The sequence below is a fragment of the Pollicipes pollicipes genome, unplaced genomic scaffold (assembly GCF_011947565.3).
Source record: "Pollicipes pollicipes isolate AB1234 unplaced genomic scaffold, Ppol_2.1 Scaffold_7261;HRSCAF=8764_pilon_pilon_pilon, whole genome shotgun sequence".
Classification (NCBI taxonomy): Eukaryota; Metazoa; Arthropoda; class Thecostraca; order Pollicipedomorpha; family Pollicipedidae; genus Pollicipes; species Pollicipes pollicipes.
In genome coordinates this window covers 17,587,227-17,609,279 of record NW_023597054.1, presented here as the reverse complement: position 1 = coordinate 17,609,279, position 22,053 = coordinate 17,587,227, and the positions used below count along the sequence as shown (strand labels likewise).

The window sequence follows — 22,053 nt, the reverse complement described above, 5'->3', positions numbered from 1 at the left end:
GTTCAGAGGACACACTGGGTGAATCTGTTTCGCAACTATGAGGTTGTCTTTTGGACAAACTAACAGTTAAGGCAACGCGGAAAAACGATTTTACCTTTACCCTTCTAGTTTTGCTACTAGTTTCCAGCACCATTTCGCTGTGCTGTAAATGCCAATACACTTTTGTCATCAATCTTAAACCCGCACAGGTGAAGCATGCGCCTAGAATATCTCTAAGTGCACGATTTGGTGTCGACATGCGTTCAAAGACGTTCTCTCGGAGGTGTCACGATGTTCATCCACCTGTTGGCCACAGCCTAGTGAAAGCCGCGGAGCCAACGCTGTGCGGCCTAAGGAGACTGCAACGCTTGGTGTCGGGTTTTTGTTTCTTAGATATGCCAGCGCGCATGCTAAAAACTATGTTACATTATTTACACTAAGTCATTTGAAGGAATGTTGAACATATCCAGAGAAACATGGCTTGGCCACGTTTATACATACTGTTTACCCATTTTTATCTTCAATCTACATTTGTGGAATCCTTGTCATCTCTGTACACCCGATATGGAAATTCTGACGAATTTCTTTTGGTCTAAAAAGAGTCCACTGCACAGCTGTAACACGAATAGCGCCAGCGATTTATTTCGTGCGGTCATATAACGCATGATTTTCAGTTTATTTATTATAAACTGAAGACAAAATTGATCTTATGGTAGCGTCTGACTAATGAAAAGCATGTTTTCTGACTGAAGAAAAGCATGCTTTCGGCAACAAATGGGCCGTATCCGGCACTTCTTGAGGAGGGACTCTTTTCCTGTCTTTGAGAACCCTGTACCGCTTGCCAATGTCCGTGAAGTTAATGTTTTATCCAGCGATTTATTCAGCGACGAGTTTTCATTTCTCTGAAAAAGTCTCCAAGTCAACTGTAGCAGGAGAACATCGAAAATGACCCTTATTTTGCAATATCATGTGACCTTCGAGGTCCAAAGCGGTGTTAAAGGACGTGGAACTGGATGTCACCCAAAAATTACCGACCCATTTAAAAACCTTAACCATCAAAATATTTTCAAGCGCAATAGCCAGCATCTGTCGAAAAGTTCTGACCTGTCAAAGTTTCTCTTCAAGGTCAAACGCGAGCTCAAAGGACGGGGAACGCTAAATCACCAAAAAATTACCGGCCGACTTGAAGCTTACGAACACCAGAATATTCACCACAGAAAAAGCTGTCGTCCGTAAAAAAGTCCTGACCTCTTAAGATCACTGTTCAAGTTCGAACACGGGCTCATAGGACGGGGAACTCGATGTTACCCAAAAATTAGCGGCCGATTTTAAACTTACAAACATTAGAATATTCATCTTAAATATTCACTTTAAAGAAATGCTACAACATTGACCTTGAAGGGCGACCTTGAGCGGTCAGGACTTTTTCACTGACGCTAGCTGTTGCGCTTGTAAATATTTTAATTCCTCTTGTTTTCAAGTCAGCCAATTTATTTTGGGTCATATCGAGTTCCCCGTCCTTTGAGCCCGCCTTTGACCTTGAAGGGTGGCCTTGAAAGTTCAGGGCTTTTTGAGGGACGATAGCTCGTTCTATGGTGAATATTCTGATGCTTGGGAGGTCAAAATCGGCCGGTAATTCTTGGGTGATACGGAGATCACCGTCCTTTGAGCCCGCGCTTCACCTTGAAGGATTATGCTTGAGAGGTCAGCACTTTTTGACGAACGCTAATTACTTTTGTGGTGAGCATTCTAATGTTTACAAGTTCAAAATCGGCCGGTAATTTTTGAATGATATCGAGTTCCCTGTCCCTTGACCTGCGTTTGACCTTGAAGGGTTATCATGAGAGGTCAGGCTTTTTTGACGGATACTAGTTTTTTGTGATGAATATTTTAAAACTGGCAAGTTTAAAATCGGCCCGTAAATGTTGGATAACATGGAGCTCCCCGTCATTTGAGTAGGTCACTTAGAGGTCAGGACGTTTTGGTGAACGCTAGCTATTTTTGTGGCGATCATTCTGGTGTTTGTAAATTTCGAATCGCCGGTAGTTTTTGTGTGATATCAAGCTCCCAGTCATTTGAGCCCGCGTTTGACCTTGAAGGGTGACCTTGAGAAGTCAGAGCTTTTTGACAGACTGTAGCTCTTGTGCTTATAAATATTTTTGTGCTTGTAGTTTTCAAATCGGCCGGTAATTTTTGGGTGATATCGGGTTACCCGTCCTTTGACCCAGCCTTTGAATGTTTTTTTTTATTTCTCGTGCTACAGTTGACCTTGAAATCTTGACATGAACATGGGAACTCGCCGCTGAACAAATCGCCGAATAAATCGCTAACTTCACGGACACCCCTTGCCAAGGCTCTGGCTGCGCCCGTGGTCTGCAATGCCGTCAGGGTAACAGCTAGGCTTGCGAGGTCGCGGTTGTAGCCCCAGACCATTGTCATCGGAACCGCACCACCTAGGAAGCCACGTTTTCAAGAGAGATGCACAGCTGGCCCTCTCCCTTATTCAGCTGCCATAAGTATTCACATGCATGGGTATAAATTTCGCTAATCAAAAAGTCAAGGAAGACACGTAAAAATGAGTGGGTTGAAAACACGCGACGCTGCTACACACCATGCGAACTTTTCGTGTGCCCGCTGCGCATCAACTTGCCTTTTTCAGTCCAGCCTGTTGAGATATATCCCCCCCCCCCCCCGTGCCTGATTCCCAAATTCCGCAACCTCCCCCGCACCCAGACCTGTAATTCCGGGACAAATAATCCATAACAACGACTCTTAAATGATAACACAAACACGACCAAAAGCAACCTGATCATTAAAAAGACCACCACGTGCCAAAAAAGGCATGGCTTTCTCGTCAGATACAACATGAGCTTTCCTTTAAAAACGCCGATTGTGCACATAAGCACGGCCATCATGGAGTAGATGATCATGTGCTGGTTTAGGTCCGGATTGTCGTTGATGACACCGGCCAGCTGCTCCGCAGTGTAGGTGACGTTGTACCCCGTCTGATTCCGTAGTCGTTCCTCCTGAAAGACGCAAAGCAACGATGGAAGAAGCCAAGCATTGACGACGTAAGGCAGCGACTACAAAGCAAAACGCCGCGACTGGCGACGGCCTCTCCGCTTAGTTTAAAACCAGACGCTATCAAACTTGAAAGCACATCCCAGGCACGAAAAACAAGCTGAAGACTACTTTCTATCGCATCAGCTGTTCCTCCTTGCGCTAAGGCTCAGCGCTGTTGCTGCGCGGCGCCGGCGGGCGCGATGATGCCTCAGCAGTCAGTCAGTATACGCACCATGAGTCCGTCGCAATGATGACTCAGCAGTCAGTCAGTATACGCACCATGAGTCCGTCGCTATGATGACTCAGCAGTCAGTCAGTATACGCACCATGAGTCCGTCGCGATGATGACTCAGCAGTCAGTCAGTATACGCACCATGAGTCCGTCGCCGGTGTCCAGCCAGTACTGAAGGTAGACGCCGATGGCCGTACGGCTGAGGCTGAAGAGGATGATCAGCAGCACGACTACCATCATAACGGCCAAGCCGGCCGGCTTCACGTACAGGTACAGCAGGCTGAAGAAGCCCAGTTTGGGCACAAAGCTCTCCTCCCCCGTCAGACGTTTCTCGATCTTTTCCCCTTCTGGCGGGCACACAGCGGGCGGCGGTACAGCAGGTGAAATCCGAGCAAGAGGCGCGCGGCCCCCGCCACACTCCTCGGGCCCATCATCTGCTGCCAGACAACACGACGTGCCGGCCCAAACGCTTGCAACACCCGACTAGCGCAACCGCCATGCACTCCATTATCAGTGTAATGCGCGTCTCTTGTACCGTGCCGCCACACAGACCTAATGCCCTCCCCCCCCCCCCCACACTAATAGAAATACCGGCCGCGCGAACCCTGCAAAATCCCGTTACTGAAATACAGCCGATATTCGGCCAGCGTGCACCAGCACCCACGCACCCTCCTCGGCGGTGCCGCCGGGTTTCGGGTGTCCATTTCCAGGTGTCAAGTGTTTATTCGGCGTCTGGTGAGCCGACGTGGTCGTGTCGTAGCTGACCAACTTGAAGTACTCCCCGCGACGCTCCATCAGCTCAGCGTGCGTGCCTCGCTCCACCAGACGGCCTTCCTTCATCATCAGCACCTCGTCACACTGCGACAGGTACTGATGGCAGACAGAAGCAGATATCGTTTCACTGGCTGGGGCGAAGTTTCGCAAAATGAACTGATGGCTTAACAGTAAAAAATGGCAAAACCTTTCCTCGAAATAATCAGCAAACTGATTTCGTCCCGATTTGACCCATTTTCTTATAAGACTTGGAGGGGCTCAAGCCCAAGCCGGTCCGCACACCCCAACCCCAACTGAAAGCTACACCCCGGAATATATGGTTCAACAGTGCATATAAACTGAGAAACTCCGCACATGCACACCAATATCATACACTGGGCGTATTTTGGATGACCAGCAAGTACGCCTGGGAGATGGTGCCTCGATGAAGGAGATCGTTAAATCGGATGAAGCTAACCTACCCCGCATTTCGCTGAATTAACTATCCCATTTATGCGTTCACGTCTCATGTATGAAGCATGTCTTTGCTCATCGACCCGTGATATGTCCTGATACAACTGTCCAAAAGTAGGTGTCTGACACAACTACACGTCTATATCTCTCACCAATGAAAAAGGCTTCTGAGCGCAGATACATTACGAACGCACGTCCGTTACAACAAGTTACAAATGCGTGTGTCCTCTGAACTGAGCCACACGCATTTGGGGTAAATATTTCATCGAATGAGTCACTTCCAATTGGCAATCAACATCTTTCAATCCAGTATCAGCATGTTGTGGAAAAAAACATCCGAGGGTGGCACACTGGCGCAATCGATGCGCCTCTAAATACCAAATACAATCATCACCATCGGAAGGTGCGTTCACAGCGGTGAGCTGAAAAGTTCTAAAGAACGTCTCAGGAAAAATTTGATTTGTGGTACCATGAAGGTTACAGTTGTGGTCTACAAGTTCGCTTATTCAATCACAAGTGTTGCAAGTACGGTTGGACACATCTTTTTCCGACATGCAAAACGCATTGGTACGGAGACGCTAGTCTAGGTTGTAACTTCGAAATCCATCGTGGACGCAGCTGTCCACCGCACACCCACCCGAACCACAACACGACTGATATCAATGTCCGTCAAATTAGCGTCGCATCCGTGTGCAACTTCAGCATCGGGTCCTGATTTCCAACAGCAGCCTTCGCAGGTCAAACACATTTAGTTATTCACGAATCTGCAATCACTTTTCTCTAAGTCACTAATCACTACATCTAAGTCACATAGTCATTGTGTGACTTTGTAATTACACTTCCCCGAAAGAAATCCGAAAAAATAAGGAATCAAATAAAATGGGTGTGGTATAATGATGTGATAAAATGCCACCATTTTATAATCTCGTGATGTTCAATTTCGACACACCTACACAACATTAATCGTCAAGGTCAAACTTCAAGGCCATATCAAATTGGATAACCTGATAATTCTTTGCTCCTGAATAGGGTCTAGGAAAAAGGGTGTTATATTGATACTTGTAATGCCCTCTTGCATCGCATCTGCAAAAATCAACATTCAAGGTTACACACACAGTGTGCTCCATATATATATATATATATATATATATATATATATATATATATATATATATATATATATATATATATATATATATATATATATACACACATATATATATACATATCTATATGTATACATCTACATAAATATATATATATATATATATATATATATATATATATATATACACATATATATACATATCTATATGTATACATCTACATAAATATATATATATATATATATATATATAATACAATAGTCGACGAAAGGGAACATTATGATCATCAATATGATGCCCATTTTATGACATTTCTGAAGTGAACAAGTAAGTGCATGAGTACCGCGTTTTGCATGATTTTGACCTCTAACCTTCAGACCTAGATTTTGTTTGTGCGAGAAAAGCCGATACCACATGCATCAGGATGATATCCGTTCTATGCCGTTTCTTGAATAAACGAATATGCGTTGGGCTACCGCTCTTTAATGGCCTTGAACTTTAAGTCTGATTTTTTCTTGCGACGAAGGTGGGCATCACGAGCATTGCTATAGTACCCATTTCGTTATATTTCTTTGGTTTACGAATAAATGTCATGGCACCACTGCGCATGGTACCGCTGTGTGCAACCTGGACCTCTGACCTTGAGTGAGTGTTGCAGGTGTGACGAAAACGGACATCTAGAACGTCACTTTGACACCTCTTTTGTAGTACTTCTTTGACAAAGAGATACTTAGTAAGGTACCACGCTTTGTGTGACCATGATCTTTGACGTTTAAGTATGGGTTTTACGGATGTGATAAATGGGGCATCACGAGCATCAATACTAGATCCTTTTTCTACGTGTTCTACTAGAGCAAAGAAATGTCAAAGTACCCAATTATATGTGACTTTGACCTTTGACCTTGAGGGTGGGGTGTTACACGTGTGACAAACTGGACATCAGGAGTATAAATATGACATCCATTTTACTGGATTAATTTGATAAGCAACGGAAGCCAGTGTATCCAAGCTTTGGTCTTTTTTCGAAAGTCTCGAAACGAATAGCGGAATGGCGAGCCCTTCTGAATTCACCCTTCTGCTAAATAACTTAGTGGGTTTTACCTGACCAGACTGCTGTCAGTGATCTCAGAAATAGAAATTCCATGCTTATTTCGAATACGAATACGACGCCCTCTTGACGGACATACGATATCAGCAGGCCAAGAAACACCAAACAACAAACACGGCTGCTACCGCGGCCCACCTAGGGCGGGGCGCGGCCTATCTTGCCGAGACAGACCGCCACAAAACAGCAAACACTCGGCCAGCCGACGACACGAGCCGGCCTGGGGTACCGACTCCACTGGGACCACCGGGGCGGCCGCCTCCGACGGCTGTGGGAACGGCCGCACCACCGCCCACCTAACGCCCGCTGGCCCGTGACTGCTTCGCCACACCGGGACAGACACTGAGGGAGAATATCTCATTTCCAGGTCTGCCGCCAGCTCTCATCAGCCCTCCTATCCACACTGGACTGAGCACACAAACCCCCGGATCCCAGCACCCTCGACCTTACCTGCACACCCCTGACCCCAATTGCACGCCGCTGGCCCCAACTGTATGTCTCCGGCCCAACTGTCCGCCTCTGACCTTACCTGCACGCCTCTGACCCCACCTGCACGCCTCTGATCTCATCTGCACGCCTCTGATCCCATCTGCACGCCTATAGCCCCACCTACACCCGTCTGACCCCATCTTTACGTCTCTTACCCCACCTGCACGCCTGTGACCCCACTCCAACCCCTCTGGTCCCACCTGCGCGCCGTGAGAGACGAGTAGCACCGTCTTGCCGCTGAGGTGTCCGCGGACGCAGTGGTTGAAGATATGCTTGCCAACGTTACTATCGACGGCGCTGAGCGGGTCGTCGAGGAGGTAGATGTCGGCGGCGGCGTACACGGCGCGCGCCATGTTGATGCGCTGCTTCTGGCCTCCACTGTCAACAGGTGTTACCGTGGCGACATCCGTGGAGACAGCCGGATGTAACGGCGGGAACAAATCGGACAAAACATTTGCTCTCCAATGGAGAAGCCATTGATAGCAAGCAGGACACTGGTACGCCTCTGGCCGGCCTCCGCCTGTGCAGTGCTCTCTCGTCGGACATGGTGCGTTGCCTCAGATTTGTCTCGACTCAAGACGGTGCCTTGAAGCCTAGTCACTGTCTGATGAGGATCAACCTGCACACTCTGGATGACCTCCCAGACGGTACTGAAATGTCAGGTTCCTTTTTGACTGGTATGAAGACGTCGCTGGTGAGAGTTTTGTCGCTAATGCTAGTGGTGTAGGAAAGGTCACCATATAAGGCGACGTGGACTAGCGGAAAGATCCATGAACAGAACAGCAGTGCCCACCTTTTGGCAGTCACAACCAACGACACAGAAATGTAGCGGAAGATATGAAATATGTCGGAATAGCCATGCCAAAGAGGTACTTGCGGCCAGCGGCGACCTTTTTCATAAATTCACATTTGTGCAATCAATAATTGTCTACCTTTCGCGGACTTTCGTAGCCTTACTGCTCTCCATGGGTGTAATTACCGAGGGACAGGTGGGACACGTCCCGCAATTTTCATTATCATTTTGTTCCCCCGTCATTTTCTCGAAAAACACCGTTTTTCACGTTTTTGTATTCAAAATCTCATTTTCCATCCAGGTTGTCCTTTTCAGATCCCATGTTGACCGCCCCACCATTATTTGTCCCCTTCCCCCAACACAGAAAGGTGTTTCCACCCCTGCTGGAGTGGAACTAACACGCCGGCCACGCCTCACCTGAGGTTCAGACCACGGTCGCCGATCTCCGAGAGGTCGCCATGCTCCATCATCTCCAGGTCGGTGCGCAGCGCGCACACGTCCAGCACGCGGTTGTAGAGGTCCAAGACGAGTGGCGCACCGAACAAGATGTTCTCGCGCATCGTGCCACAGAAGATCCACGCCACTTGCGAGACGACCCGCCTTGCGGCCCCGACAGCGCAGCGAGCCTTCCTGAGAGCGCAGCTGTCGGCAGGTCCGCCCGTCAGGCGCGGCACGCTTGTGAAGTCCGTGTTTTGCTGATCAATAGACGCTTGTGAAACATGGTGATAATGTCGAACAGGGCTGGTGTGGAAACGTCGAAGATCGGGTGCAGCAATTGATCGGAGTTGCTGGTTCGACGGCTCGATTGGAACGCCGCTGAATCACCAGAATCGCGATCTCTGAGCTCACCATACCTTTCCTGACAAATGGAGATCCGATCTCTCCGCTGCCCTGACCTATGGCAACGTATCTGATCTCTCCGCTGCCCCCAACCATGTCAATAAATTTGATCTCTGCGCTGCCCTGACCCATGTCAACAAATCTGAACTCTCCGCTGTCTTGATCCATGTCAACAAACCTGAGCTCCCCGCTGCCCTGACCCATGGCAACATATCTGATCTCTCCGCTGCCCTAAAATATATGAATAGATCTCATAACTCTGCTGTTCTGACTCATGTCAACAGATCTAATAGTTCCGTTGTTCTGGCCCATGTCAACAGATCTGATGTCTCCGCCGCCATCACTCACGTCAACAGATCTGATCTCTCCGCTGCGCTGACCCGTGGCAACAGAACTGTTCTCTCCGCTGCCCTGAATCATGTCAGCAAACTTAATAATTCCGCCCTTCTGACCCATGACCCGTGTTAACGGATCAGATATCTCCGCTGCCCTGGCCCATGATAACAGACCTGACCTCCCCAATGACCTGAGCCCCGTATCAACAGATGTGATCTTCCCACTGACCTGACCCATGATGGCGGCAAGCAGGGATGTCTTGCCGGAGCCCACCGACCCAGCCACGCCCACCAGCCGGCCGTAGTCAATCCGTAGCGATATGTCGCGAAGTGTCACCATGACCTCCGTCTCGACGACGGCGACTTCCTTCGTCTGGTCGCCGTTGGGCGGCGCTGGAATCGTGGCGCCGTTGGCGGCCAGCGGGTGCGCGCCGTTGGCGGCCAGTGGGTGCGCGCCGTTCGCGGGCACGGCCGTCTCCAGGGTAGCCTTCGTGTCCGGCTGCACGACGGTTGCCTTCATGGACTGCTTCAAGGCCACATGCTGTACCTTGCGCTCTGTGGCGGTGGCGAGCGCGTGAGAGACGGCTGCCGCGGGAGGGTGTTACCATGACAACAGCCGTAAAGATGGCGACGTTTTGACACGCTGTGTCTGGTGGCACTGCGCGGCGGCGGTGAAAAAGCTTCTGATTTATCTACATGAACGGTGACAAACACTGACAATTCTGCAACCCAACTGGTGACAAAATTGCGAAAATAAAAACAAATTTGAACAGACCAGGATATCTTACACCAGAGCATCCGAGCTAGATGAGATTGAAAGCTTAGTGTTAGTCTGCATTCGCTAACGCTTGCAGCGTGAGCAAGTGTAGAGCACATGTCGAAACGTTGACGTTCCGATGTATGGGCAAGCTGAGCCTAAGATGCTGCCAAACTAAGTAGCTTTCATCAGGATAGTTTTTAGCAGGTGCCAGAAACACCCACAAACTACACTGTATCAGTGCTGACGTCACAAGGCAGCGATGGCAGTGATTTTCCTGTGCATCTCAGATCAGCGCTTTTCACAGATTTGTCAGCCAAGACGCACTTCACATACTAAACGGTAAAAAATGTTAGATCATTAGGTTTATTACTAGCCGTAAGAATGGTAGCTGTCTACGACATCTTGCGACCAACGTGATCAGTTTGCTACGCAGCCTTTTAAAGCATTGTGTCATTTGAGACATACAATCTCCATTGCCAGCCACGCCGTAGGACTCAGTGCAAGGCTGTGGGCCGCTGTCGGTTGTGTTCATGTCGTGAGACGCTGACTGGCTAGAAAAACGCAGCTCATCGTCAGTTTATTTAAGGCAATAGGGTTAAAAAGCCATGCCGATCAAGGCGGCCTGTTGTTTGTGGATACCTTGGCTGCAGCCTCAGAGGTAAACGGAGGTCGTTGGAGCGGCGCATGTCAAATATTTATCCGGAGCTTCCTGCTGCTGAGAGGAACAGCAGCTTTGAGGTATGAGGCCGACCATCGCTGGTGAAGGCCTCTCGCATTGCCTGTTGCACCTCAAACTTGGCGTACTGATCGGTTGGCAGGCGTGAGATAAAACGGATTTAGTTGTCATCATGTTGCATATAAAGCTAATTGACGGTGCTAGAGGTGTTTAAAAATGTCGTTTGCACCTGTTAATACCAATATTGCCTGGGTTTTGCTCGAAATAATTGGAATCACGTTAGGAATTGCGAGTTATGCACCGGCGATAATTACAAGACAACGAAGTCGTCAGCGCTTCCAACTGATTGCACGATGACGTCACGAAAACAAAAGTGATGTTATTTCAGGTGTTTGTAGAACCATGTTTTCGGTAACTCTAGGGCCACAGGGATGCAGTCTTGCGAAATGAGTGAGAGTGAGGGATGGAAGGCAAGGGGGGGGGGATGTAGGAGGAAAAAGTGACTGAGCCTGCCTCCGAAATGCACTTAAAATAGTTTTCTCCACAGCTTTGCCGCTGGGAGCAGGGGTGTAGATTCCCAAAATTAGTTGTTGGGGGCTGAATCTCAAATAATGTTTCATAAAAAATAATGGATAAAACGCTGACTAACAATAGAAAACTATATCCCTGGCTAGGAGGTACAATCCCACCCACCCCTTCCCCCGCCCCAATTGAATAGGAAACTGCACGCCTTTAGGCTGATTATCTTCGTTTTGCCTTTATCTAAGAATTATGTTGGGTTAGTCTCAACCTTCATTCAGTGCTTCATGGCCAGCAGATAAAACCATAGTGCAAATGTACTCTTGAAACGAAAATGTTGGATGGTTATGCCCCATCGCATTTAATTTGGCTTTGCTTTTTGTGGTTTATTGCATTTACAAACATATTGGAACGGTTGCTGAAAGACTTGACTCTAGGTGACAATTCAGACGGTTCCAAATTTCGTCAGTGACAGAAAAAGCACTTTCTTCAGCCCTGGGGGTGAGGGGGGAATGGTGGAGCGGGAGGGCACAGTAAGGTAACATGGCTGAGCCTGTCTCCAAAATGCATTTGTTTAGTTTTTTATTTGCAGAACAGTTTTCCCCTCGATTTGACGCCCTCAGTTTTCACAGTTGGGAGCAGAGGCGTCATTTTTCAAAGCTGTTTTCTTAGGACTGAACTCCCTCAAATTATGATAACTGAAAAATGAAAGACAAAAATTATACCTAAAAATAGGAAACTGCATCCCTGGTTAGCAGACACAAACACCCCCCCTTCCCCTCCCCCTCCCCCAACTGAATGGGAAACTTTTAGTGGAACATGTCATGAACATGACTGGTTATGTAAGTATGCCCTTTCCTGATAATTCTATTAATATCTCTCAACCATCATTCAGTGTTTGATGGCCAGCAAATGACACGTAAGTATAAATGAAGCACAGAAACGAAAATGTTTGGTGGTTATGGCACATTGCACTTAATTTGTCTTTATTTTGTGTGCTTTACTGCATTTAGACGTCCATCGAAACGGTTCCTGTAGGATTTGATTAAAGATGACAGTTCGTCAGTTCCAACATTCGTCGGTTACAGAAAACTCGTTTTTCACCCTGCTGCGCGAGTCGCTGCTGCTGTATCACGTGCCATTGCTCCGAAAGAGAGCGATGGGCTAGGATTGGACGATACGACAGAGACAGCATGCAGCGGCTTTCAACGTCAACATTACAAGGGAGCAAATGCCTTTTTTGTGAGTGCCTGCATATGCCGGCCGCCTCGCAGAATGCTCCGCCTACTTGTGCATTTTAAAGTGGTTTCGCGGCTGCGCTCGACCAGCAGGGCAGTGCCTAAACGTGAAGCTGGTGCTTTCAGTATGGGAAAGTGATAATGTACATATTTCGGCAGCTGTGTGTTATTTTCGCTTTGTTTATTTTTGTGAATGACATATCCTGAACGGGTCACGTTTGAACGTTCCGCGCTCTGCCGGTTCTCGGAGAGGCACACCAGACTGGCGAGTCAATCAGAACACCAACAACTCTTCTACCGACTCTACCGAGAATCACGTGACTGGGCGGAGGTCGCGCCACAGGCGGCGGAGCAGGGGCTGCTGCGCAGAGGCGGATCCGGGCATCGCCGAGGAAGGCGGCCTGGCCGCCGTCTGCAGCGGCGCCGCGCGGGGCCGCTGGAGGCTGAGAGACTCCGCGGTCCGCGGCATGACTATGATCGCGTGCTCACCCGGCTGCCGTGTGCGCCACCACCTGGGTCCGCCGCCGCCGCTGGCCGTGTCATGCCGGCCCACGTGGCACACTGGCCACCGCGCGCCGGGCTGGGAGGGAGTGAGCGGCCGGCCGTCCTCACCCCTCCCCGCTGCCTGGCGCGGCCGACTCGGCTGACCCCGCGTCAGACCATCCGCCGGGTCTCCAGCGACTCGGCTGGGGGAGTGCCTACACCGGCTAACCGGACACAACCCGGACTCGTGCCCCTCTCGTCTACCTGCTGATGGCGTAAGTGCAACACAAGCCAGCAAACGATTGCGTATCGGCTATGCCAACGTACAATCAATCATGTCATCTGACAAGACCGACAGCGTTCGTCTGCCTGCCCTGCCTGCCAAGGCAGGTCAAGGCGATAAGCTTCCGCCGCCCCCCAATATCCCTGGTTGAGCGGTAGCGAGGAGCTGCAAGGCCTGCAGGCGAGGCGCGAAATCGCTGGGTGCGCGCGTGACATCACGAACACAGACGAGGCAAAACGTCAATACAGGGTCCTCAAAAAAAGAGTTTACTGGTCGGCTCAGGACTGCCAAAGCTGACATCTTCAAGTGCGACCCTACCGAAACATCAAAGAAAACCTGGTGCAAGTTGAAGAAACACGCCATCGCTAGCAATCCGGTAAAGTCTACCAACACTCTGAACCCGACAGACGCCGACAAATTCAACGAATACTTCGCCACAGTGGGACAGCGTGTCGTCGTCACCCTGAACAGCGAACCCCGGCGCGGACATGCCTCTGCGGATGCCATGGAAGGTCAGTGGCGCTTTCCGCACCAGATCGGTCACCCTGTCGGAGCTTAGTCTCGCGCTGCGCCGCAATAAGCAACTCCAAGGCAGAAGGTCCGGACAATGTATGTCTAATGCTGCTGCCACGCGCCAGTGCAAAAACTGTAATGAGTCCAAGGGCAAAACCATGTCTTTTTTCAGAGAACTTACCCACGTTACCCAACTGGCCATGACATGCAGGTGCTGAGTGTATCACAGGCAGGTTGCTGTAATCGCCTTTGAACTATGGCGAGAGTGAAAAATTTCATCGCGAAAAGACCATGCTGGAGTGAAAAAAATCAATTAAAGAAGATGGAACTTATGAGCTCGCGACTGATGCTTCAGCAAACAAAGACATCTATTTCAAGTTGGCATGGACGTAATATCAGGAACCCCACAAAACCATTTCGTTTTTTAACATCTTAGGCCATGTGAAACAGAATACATTAACACGCGCTCGGGTGGGGGGGAAGGGGGTGGGGGGCAAATTGCCTCCCCCCGAGTGCTTTTCCCGAATGGTTTTTGAACGGCGCGGCGTAGCCGCGCCAAATTTGGCATAGCTGTAGCAAATTGCATAGTAGATTGTTTGACCTACAAATTTGAGATGTACCTCGAAGATAGCTGACCTATGACAGGTCGAGACCAGCCCATGGTTTCAGCGAAGGCAATTTCTAGGGAATCGTTCAATCTGGTACAACGACGGAGTGTTTGACGAAGACGTACATCTCTGAGATACTTTCTTAGGCACCGCAAATATTGAATGAGCAAATTACGTTGACCTAAGGTCGGATATGATGGTCCTGCCAAGGTCAAAACCAACCTGATTTATTACTCTAGGACTTGCTGTATGGGTCCTAGTATGCTGTATGCTGCTGTAGTTTCTGGTGCTCATTTCAAATTTATTGACAGCAGGAACCGCATTATGCATCTTCAATTGACTTCTTGGAGGTCAGAACAGGCCATTGACCCAAGGTGACCCGGGTCGAACGTTTTGTTTTAGGAACATACTGCCTAGTGTAATCTTTGTCGCTTATTCAAATGCAAAACGCAGATCAGTCTTGTATCATTTTGGTCACCATGTCCTCAAAAGGCCAAACATTGTCAATGACCTCAAATGGGCTTGTGAACTTTCCTTAGAGACAGTTGCCTAGGTTCTGGGGGCGCTTTGGAGGCCTGGAATTGGAATGGAATTTTGAATTTTGAATTTTGAATTTGGCCTTGTTTGACCTCATTCGACCTAAAGGTCATGTCCTAGGAAGCTGAAACCTTAACCGAAGTGAGATCACGTATAGGTCAAGACACTCTGTAAATTTGGTGTCTCTAGCTTCCTTAGTTCCCGAGATCTCAGAGGAGGGAGGGGGGGGGGGTCAAATTGCCCCCTCCCACCTGAACAAAGGGTATCTAGCCAGCCAACCGGGAGCGTGTTAAGGCATGGTAATTTCATGACAGTATTATGAGCATAACAAATCATTAAAACCAATGACTTGATGCCGCACATTTCAATTCCCTTCCACAGCACTTTTAACACAAAACAAAGCAAATTAATTCAATAACAAAATAACAACAGAAAATTCAGCAAGCATAAAACACTCACAAAAAACCTTGGACTCCTACACATCAGCCCATCACCAAGTCAAACACGATAGACGTACTTCTGGCTTCTGTTATGTTGGGGTCAGGGAAAACAAACCTTTTGACACTGCTTCTCACAAAATACCAATGCTTCTTTCCATGAAGGTAGCCTATCCCTAACCTAAAGAGGCCTTAATCTCATCCTGCATAACCTGTTTGTATCACAGCAGCAGTTGTGAGTTACTAATTATTGCACAATTTCTATTGCCACTTGCCATGCACTTGACCAACTTAACCTAACTTAGAGTAGCCCATATGATGAACATCATCTCAACTCACCTATCTGTTGACAGCAGCGCTTGTGATAAAACATGATATTTAAAGCTAGTTTTGGGCTGGTTTAAGCTTGCATTTTTGTTCATTTGATTTGTGTATGCTTGTTGACATCAGACAAAGGTGACAACACACAAATCAAAACACTTTAAATTACTTTGAACAGCTGATTTTGATTGTCATAGTTAACCTATGTCCAGGGCAATAATGGGTATGCTCCACAAAACAATCTCTGTTCTCCAAAAATAACACAACTTTTAGATGACCAGGCCAGTATTGCTGCTTGCCTTTTTAGCTGCAGCAAATGCATCCATTTGGGCTTGTTTATTCATCTTTAATGACAAAGTTTGAGATGTTGGCTTCACATTTTAAATGGAGTGGTCTGATAATTTGCTACATACCAGTATTTAACTCATATCATAATTGCTATGCACCTTAGAGTATCCATGTGTTTAAAAGTATAGTGAACAGATACAGTACAGTCATTTGCCGGTCAGCAAACCATGACAACTATAGAAAACATGTGGTTAAGCAGCCATAGGGGACCACTTTAAGAAATTAGGGGCAAATAACCAAGAACATGTAACAAAATAAGCACATTGCATACCTTGTGGCGTCATAATTTGTCTTATGGCAAAACTCGATGCATTAAAACAAAAAATGGCTAACTCTGGTTACGAATCATGTGTTGAAAGCGGGCAAGTAAGCAATTACTTGGTTCACAGGAGACTTACTGGCTTCTTCCTGCTCCCCCAACACCAAAAAAATCAGTACCTTTTGCATGGTCTGTTGGCAGACAGAGTCATCCGACTCACTCCCCAAATATAAATATCAATCATGCCTACCAACCTTCGAGATTAAGATGCGAGACAAGTAAGAGGTGTGCATGATAAACATCTCTACAGGGCAGAATTTCGCCATCCAACACTTCTGTATTAGCTGCGTCGGGTCTGTCCCAAGGCTCTGTATGGCAGCATTTATTCTAATGCTAATGTCTTGGCAGATAGCCTGGTGAGTCGGACACTCGAATGGCTTGGATTTATCATTATTAAGCACCGCCATGAACCACGAAAACGGCTAACCGAAGGTTTAAGAGGGCAAAAGTGGCGGTAAAAATAGGTTCCGTGCTTCAAATCGTCTCCTTCATTCCCTGTGAATTGTTTACGCTAGGGTGCATATCAAACATGTTTGGACGGCTGGCGAATTAATCCAATTTGTGTATAAAATACGTACAAGTTTTCAGTTGGAGCATCTTGCAGAAATATTGGTCAACATTTGAGCAGCAGATGCTACCTCTAAAGACAATCGAACAGGAAGGAAGAATAAAGTGGTATGCCACTGGTATGATACCAAGAAAAACAAAAGTAGATAAATGAATATAAAGACTGGTACTTTTCTCGCAAAATTTTGTAATCAGCTGATTCGACTTAAAATCTGTTAATACAAGTGCTCAAATGGTGATATTCATCTCGTAAGTTAATTTATAAGACAGTTCTTAAACTTTTCACTCATGCATTTCGGGAGTGATGCAATTTAGTGGTCAAGTTTCCTCGGGAAAAAAGGAATACGCGGAGCAAAATTTTTTACCAGGCCTTGCTGGTGTTTGCACCAGGGCTCTGCTTTCGTGGTGTGGAGGTGAGACCAAAACAATGAGGATGCGTGAAAACCTTGCATTTGGCACACAGCTGCCGATTGTGATGCATTTTGTAAACAAACCAAACTTAATGCGTGCAAGCGGCTGGGGTCGCTGGGGTTCTTGAGATGGAGGTACCTGGCGCCCTTCCTCTGCGCATACATAGACATGATTCAGATGTAGGTGAGGCAGGACATAGCCATTGGTGTCCAGGTTTCTGCGGAGCCTCGTTTATGCTTGGTGGTTCCAAGTGCGCTCGGTTTTGGATGGCATCTGAAAACCTCAGAAAGGGCAATAGGGGTTGGCATGTGCGATTAAGGCAATGTCAGGCAGGAGTGAAAAATTCACCTACAATATGGGGAAAAGGAGTGAAAATTTCCTCCTCATAGGGTGTTGCTTTACACCCAAAGACGGCAACTCTAAGACACTGATCACAAGTCGCTCAAGTTCTATAACATCGTATGTGTGTCACTAGCGTTGCGTCTCACTTGCGTGTGTTGCGTGTTTCGCGTTTATTTGTTAAGTATGCACTGCTGCGGCGTTACAATAGCCACTTGCTGGATTTCGCCAAGGTTCGCAATAATAATAATAATAATAAATGCATACTCTGATGATCGTTCTGCTCTGTTGAGAGAAACGGCTGACGTCGCTTGACGTACGCCTCTACTCAGCGTCTTCTGAAAATTGAAACAACGGCGGGATATCCAGATACATTTAGTGGTTATATGAACTTGCCGCGTCAAAATTGTGCCACGTTTTCTTGACAAGACAGCTAACGAATAAGCACAGCGGACACCGCTGACATCGACAAGATATACACGTTCCAGAAATACGTAAGTCATCGTCACAAAACAACACATGGAAGTACTACGCAGGCTGCGCTTGGCGGGGACTCCGGTCCCAGCATCGCCCCATTACACTGCCGCTGATATGTCAAACCAAAGTAACCCAGTCACCTTTCTGTGCTTTGGTGTTCGTGTTGACTGGCTTCTCCCACGCGAAGTGGGCATCCTTGATTTCTACGGCGCTCTCGGAGGTAACGTTCGGCTGAACAAAATCTATTTCTGGCTGCATCATCAGCTTCTGTTGAATAATGGGGGGAAACAAGTCAGCCTCCGGAAAACAGAGCATCAACCAGTGTGTGATTGGAGAACTGAAGGTCGGCCTCCAGTGGTAGAACAGAAAGACAGCCTAGGTTCATTAGGTAACGAAGCAATAACCATCCCTGGATGAGAGTACGCACCATAGTAACGGGGTACGGTAGCCCCTGATCCACGGTGCACCGTAAATGCTCTTCACAACCGACGTTTCCGCTACCGCCTCTGGACATTGTGACGTCACTGCAAAAGCAGCGCCATCTTAGCGTCCGGCTGGCCGGCGCCGGACCTTGACACACCGTCCCCTCGCCTAACCTTGATGCGGCGCAGCGCCACGTGCACCTCGGTCATCAATCTTGACTCCGTACGGCAGGGCGCCGATCGGGAACTGCATGGCGTTGAACACGGCGAAGGTGGCAAAGGCAGCCTGCGCCGTCAGCACGTTACCGCTCAGTCTGCGCCGGCAGTGACAAGTTATGGGCAGGTCACATGTCAGCTGACACACGAGCTGTATGTTACCCGAGACCGTCACATCACGCACGAAGCACTGGTGTTCACTACATCTCACGATGATCATGTGCGTTCACGGCGTCCGCAGTATGTAGATGTGGGTGCAAACTTCATTTATCTGAATCACATCAGTGAAATTAGCAGTGCATAGCATTTCAACAACTGCCCCGCAGAAGCACGAGGGCCGAGACGGCGTGCCGCTTGACATCGTGAACAATTGTATGACACCATTATCGCTTAACGTAATATTGCTTATCACCGCATGTAGTTGCTACGGTTAGCGTCAGCACTCTCATTTAGCACCAGTGAAAATGGAAACACAAAAGTTTCCCTTAACCGGGATCCAAACCTAGATCTCTCTGTCATTAGTCCGAGTGTGGAATTATACAAAACAAGATTGTTTTCGAATAACTTGAAGTTTGGACTACAGCATATTTCTATGCCGAGACACGTACAAATATTTCATTCCGTTGTCAGCACGATGGCTAACATACTGGCACATTTTATGAGGTCAATAACCGATAGCGCTAAGAAATCAATGACCGACATAATAACTTGCACCCCTGAGAATCACGTGGCCCTAGCTCGTGGCCGTTAGGTTTGGCCCGCATGGATCCCGATGGGCTTGTGCACCTCCCGACCACTCTTTGCGACCATCTTGACTGGTCCGGTTGTTGACTGGTGGCTTAGAGCTTGCTCTTCATTGTCCCTTCAGGCCTCATTTCCGTCGCTTCATCCCCGTATTCACTCCGTCCGGTGTGCTTGGCGATCCACCAGTTGACGTCTCACTACGGACTTCATGTGTTTTTCGCTTGCCGTCTTCTACCGACCCACTGCTGCTGACCGCTTGTGACGGTTATTTCCTTGGATCGGAACCTCTCCATTCTAGCATATGGGGATATATGCCACTGAGTCGCTGACTAGGCATGCATTTGCATCTTCCTTCTTGTCGGTTCTTCAATAACGTTGTTTCCGTTTTCATGTCCCCGTACCGACAGATTTGAACCCGCCTTCTTACCAGCATTTTCTTCTCTTCCAGCTGGTGTTTGAGATTGGCCAAGAGCGAGCAGCTGTCCTACATTACGCGACCATGTCAATCAATCTACCGTTACCTAGTAGGAAACAGGTCCAGTGCGGCCAATAAGGTGACTTTTTCCATTTTGCTCTGTCAGCAAAGTTACACACCAATACTGGATCACCAGCCGAATACTCCGGAAATATTTTGCTGGCGTTCTCCATCTGCTTGGTGTGAGCATTCAGCACACATTCGACTGGTCTTGGCTTCAGTATGTCTCGTCTGGTTCTCATGACTTCCCATCATGACATCCGCGGGTTGTCACTCCCGCTGTGCTATGCTGGGTATTTCGATACCTCATCAAGAACGATGACAGCTATAGTTCAAGCGGACAGTCGTCTCCATCCATCAGACATGCTTTTAGGTTCCGCTTGACTATCTGGCCCCATTATTTCAGTGAGGTCCGTTGGACTGGGAACGATATGGTGAAATCTCTATGTACTTGATCCCGAGCTTGATCATGAACTCTTCGAATTCCTTGGCGGTCAGCTGAGCTCCGGTTGTCCGTCACTACTTGCACTGGGAGTCCCCATTTTGCGAATGTCTTTGACAGCCTCACTGATTGATGCTTTCTGTGGTAATGTTCTTCATTGTGATGATTTCTGGCAACTTGGGATGGCTGTCCACCACTAATAAATATTAGCAGCCTCTGAAAGATCCAGGAAAATCCAGATGGATGCGCTCCCATGTGCATTCCGGGTGTTCCTTTTAACCTGAGACTGGCCTTAATGCCGGCTGATTGTCGCAGCTTGCTATCAAAAACTTCCTTGTGCTCCTTGTTCCAGCGACAACATAGCGGGTCCCGTTCAGTCACTTCATTGACACGTCCTCCACTGGGTATCAGACCAAGTATCTCACCGCTATTCCACTGAGGACCGAGACTTGGCCGTGAGAGCTCTGAACTTCTCGATCACTAGTTGCACTCCCTGCTGTTGTCAGCGGGTCACTGTTTGTAGTACCACTGCCAGATGTGAACGCAAAATCACTGGGCGCGATTTTTCTCTCGCTACATCACTCGTATGGTGAGACGGGACTCATTCACTTGGTGGCTTTTGCACCTTTTTTGCAAAGTGATTTTTACCACCGCATTTATTGCAGGTTTTCCATTTTGTGGTCCAGCTCTCGCTTGCTTTATGCGATCGTCTACTGCAACGGTAGTAGGGGCCCCGACTGGGTCCGTTTTTCTGAGCATCGAACTTGGCCCACATCTTCATCCTCTCGTACACTCAATCCTAATGTCGTAGGACTGCAGACGTTGGGTGTAAAGCAACACCCTATGAGGAGGAATTTTTCACTCCTTTTCCCCATATTGTAGGTGAATTTTTCACTCCTGCTGACCTTGTGTAATGGCGCATGCCAAAACTACATTTCTCTTTCTGAGGTTTTCAGATGTCATCCAACATCGAGCTCACTTGAAACTACGAAGCAAAAACAAGGCTCCACAGAACCTGAACACCTATGGCTATGTCCTGCCTCACCTACATCTGAATCATGCTTATGTGTGCACGGAACAAGGGCGCCAGGCACCTTTTCACCCCAAGAACCCCAGCGACTCCAGCCGCTTGCACACATCAAGTTTGGTTTGTTTACAAAATGCATCACAATCGGCAGCTGTGTGCCAAATGCAAGGTTTTCACGGCATCCCCATTGCTTTGGTCTGACCACCGCACCACGAAATCAGAGCCTGGCGCAAACACCAGCAAGGCCTGGTAGATAATTTTACTCCACATAGTTCATTTCCACGAAGAAACTTTGACCACTAAATTGCATCACGCCCGAAATGCAGGAGTGGAAAATTCCAGAAATGTCTTCTAAATAAAATTTACAAGAATAGTATCACCATTTGAACACTCATGTTAACAGACTTGAAGTGAAATCAGCTCATCACAAATGTTGTCGAAAAATATGTGTCTTTATATATATTTTACAACTTTTGCTTTTCTTCATATCATGCGAGGTGTGGTATCACCAACTTCATTCTTCCTTCCCTTCCAATTACCTCTGGAGGAACCGCCTATTGCTTAAAAATGTTGACCAATTTGTTTGCCAGAAGCTCCAACTGCAAACTTGTACATATTTTATATGTAAATTGGATTATAAACCGCCAACCGCCCAGACATGTTTGATATGCACCCAAGAGGGAATAATTCACGGGGAAAAAGGAGACAATTTGAACAACAGA

At 47.8% G+C, this 22,053-nt stretch overlaps 1 protein-coding gene across 1 annotated transcript in view; it reads right to left on the bottom strand.

The window, feature by feature from the left end:
* Window positions 1-242: 242 nt before the first annotated feature.
* Window positions 243-22,053, bottom strand: part of LOC119111120 (multidrug resistance-associated protein 5-like) — a 34,473-nt gene continuing 12,662 nt past the window's right edge. The window contains exons 8-15 of the mRNA XM_037234950.1: window positions 18,629-18,741; window positions 9,349-9,724; window positions 8,412-8,636; window positions 7,402-7,579; window positions 3,943-4,144; window positions 3,416-3,621; window positions 2,878-3,005; window positions 243-282 (exon numbers count right to left, since the gene is read on the bottom strand). Coding sequence (XP_037090845.1) covers window positions 243-282; window positions 2,878-3,005; window positions 3,416-3,621; window positions 3,943-4,144; window positions 7,402-7,579; window positions 8,412-8,636; window positions 9,349-9,724; window positions 18,629-18,741 — 1,468 coding nt within the window. The remainder of the gene's footprint in view (window positions 283-2,877; window positions 3,006-3,415; window positions 3,622-3,942; window positions 4,145-7,401; window positions 7,580-8,411; window positions 8,637-9,348; window positions 9,725-18,628; window positions 18,742-22,053) is intronic.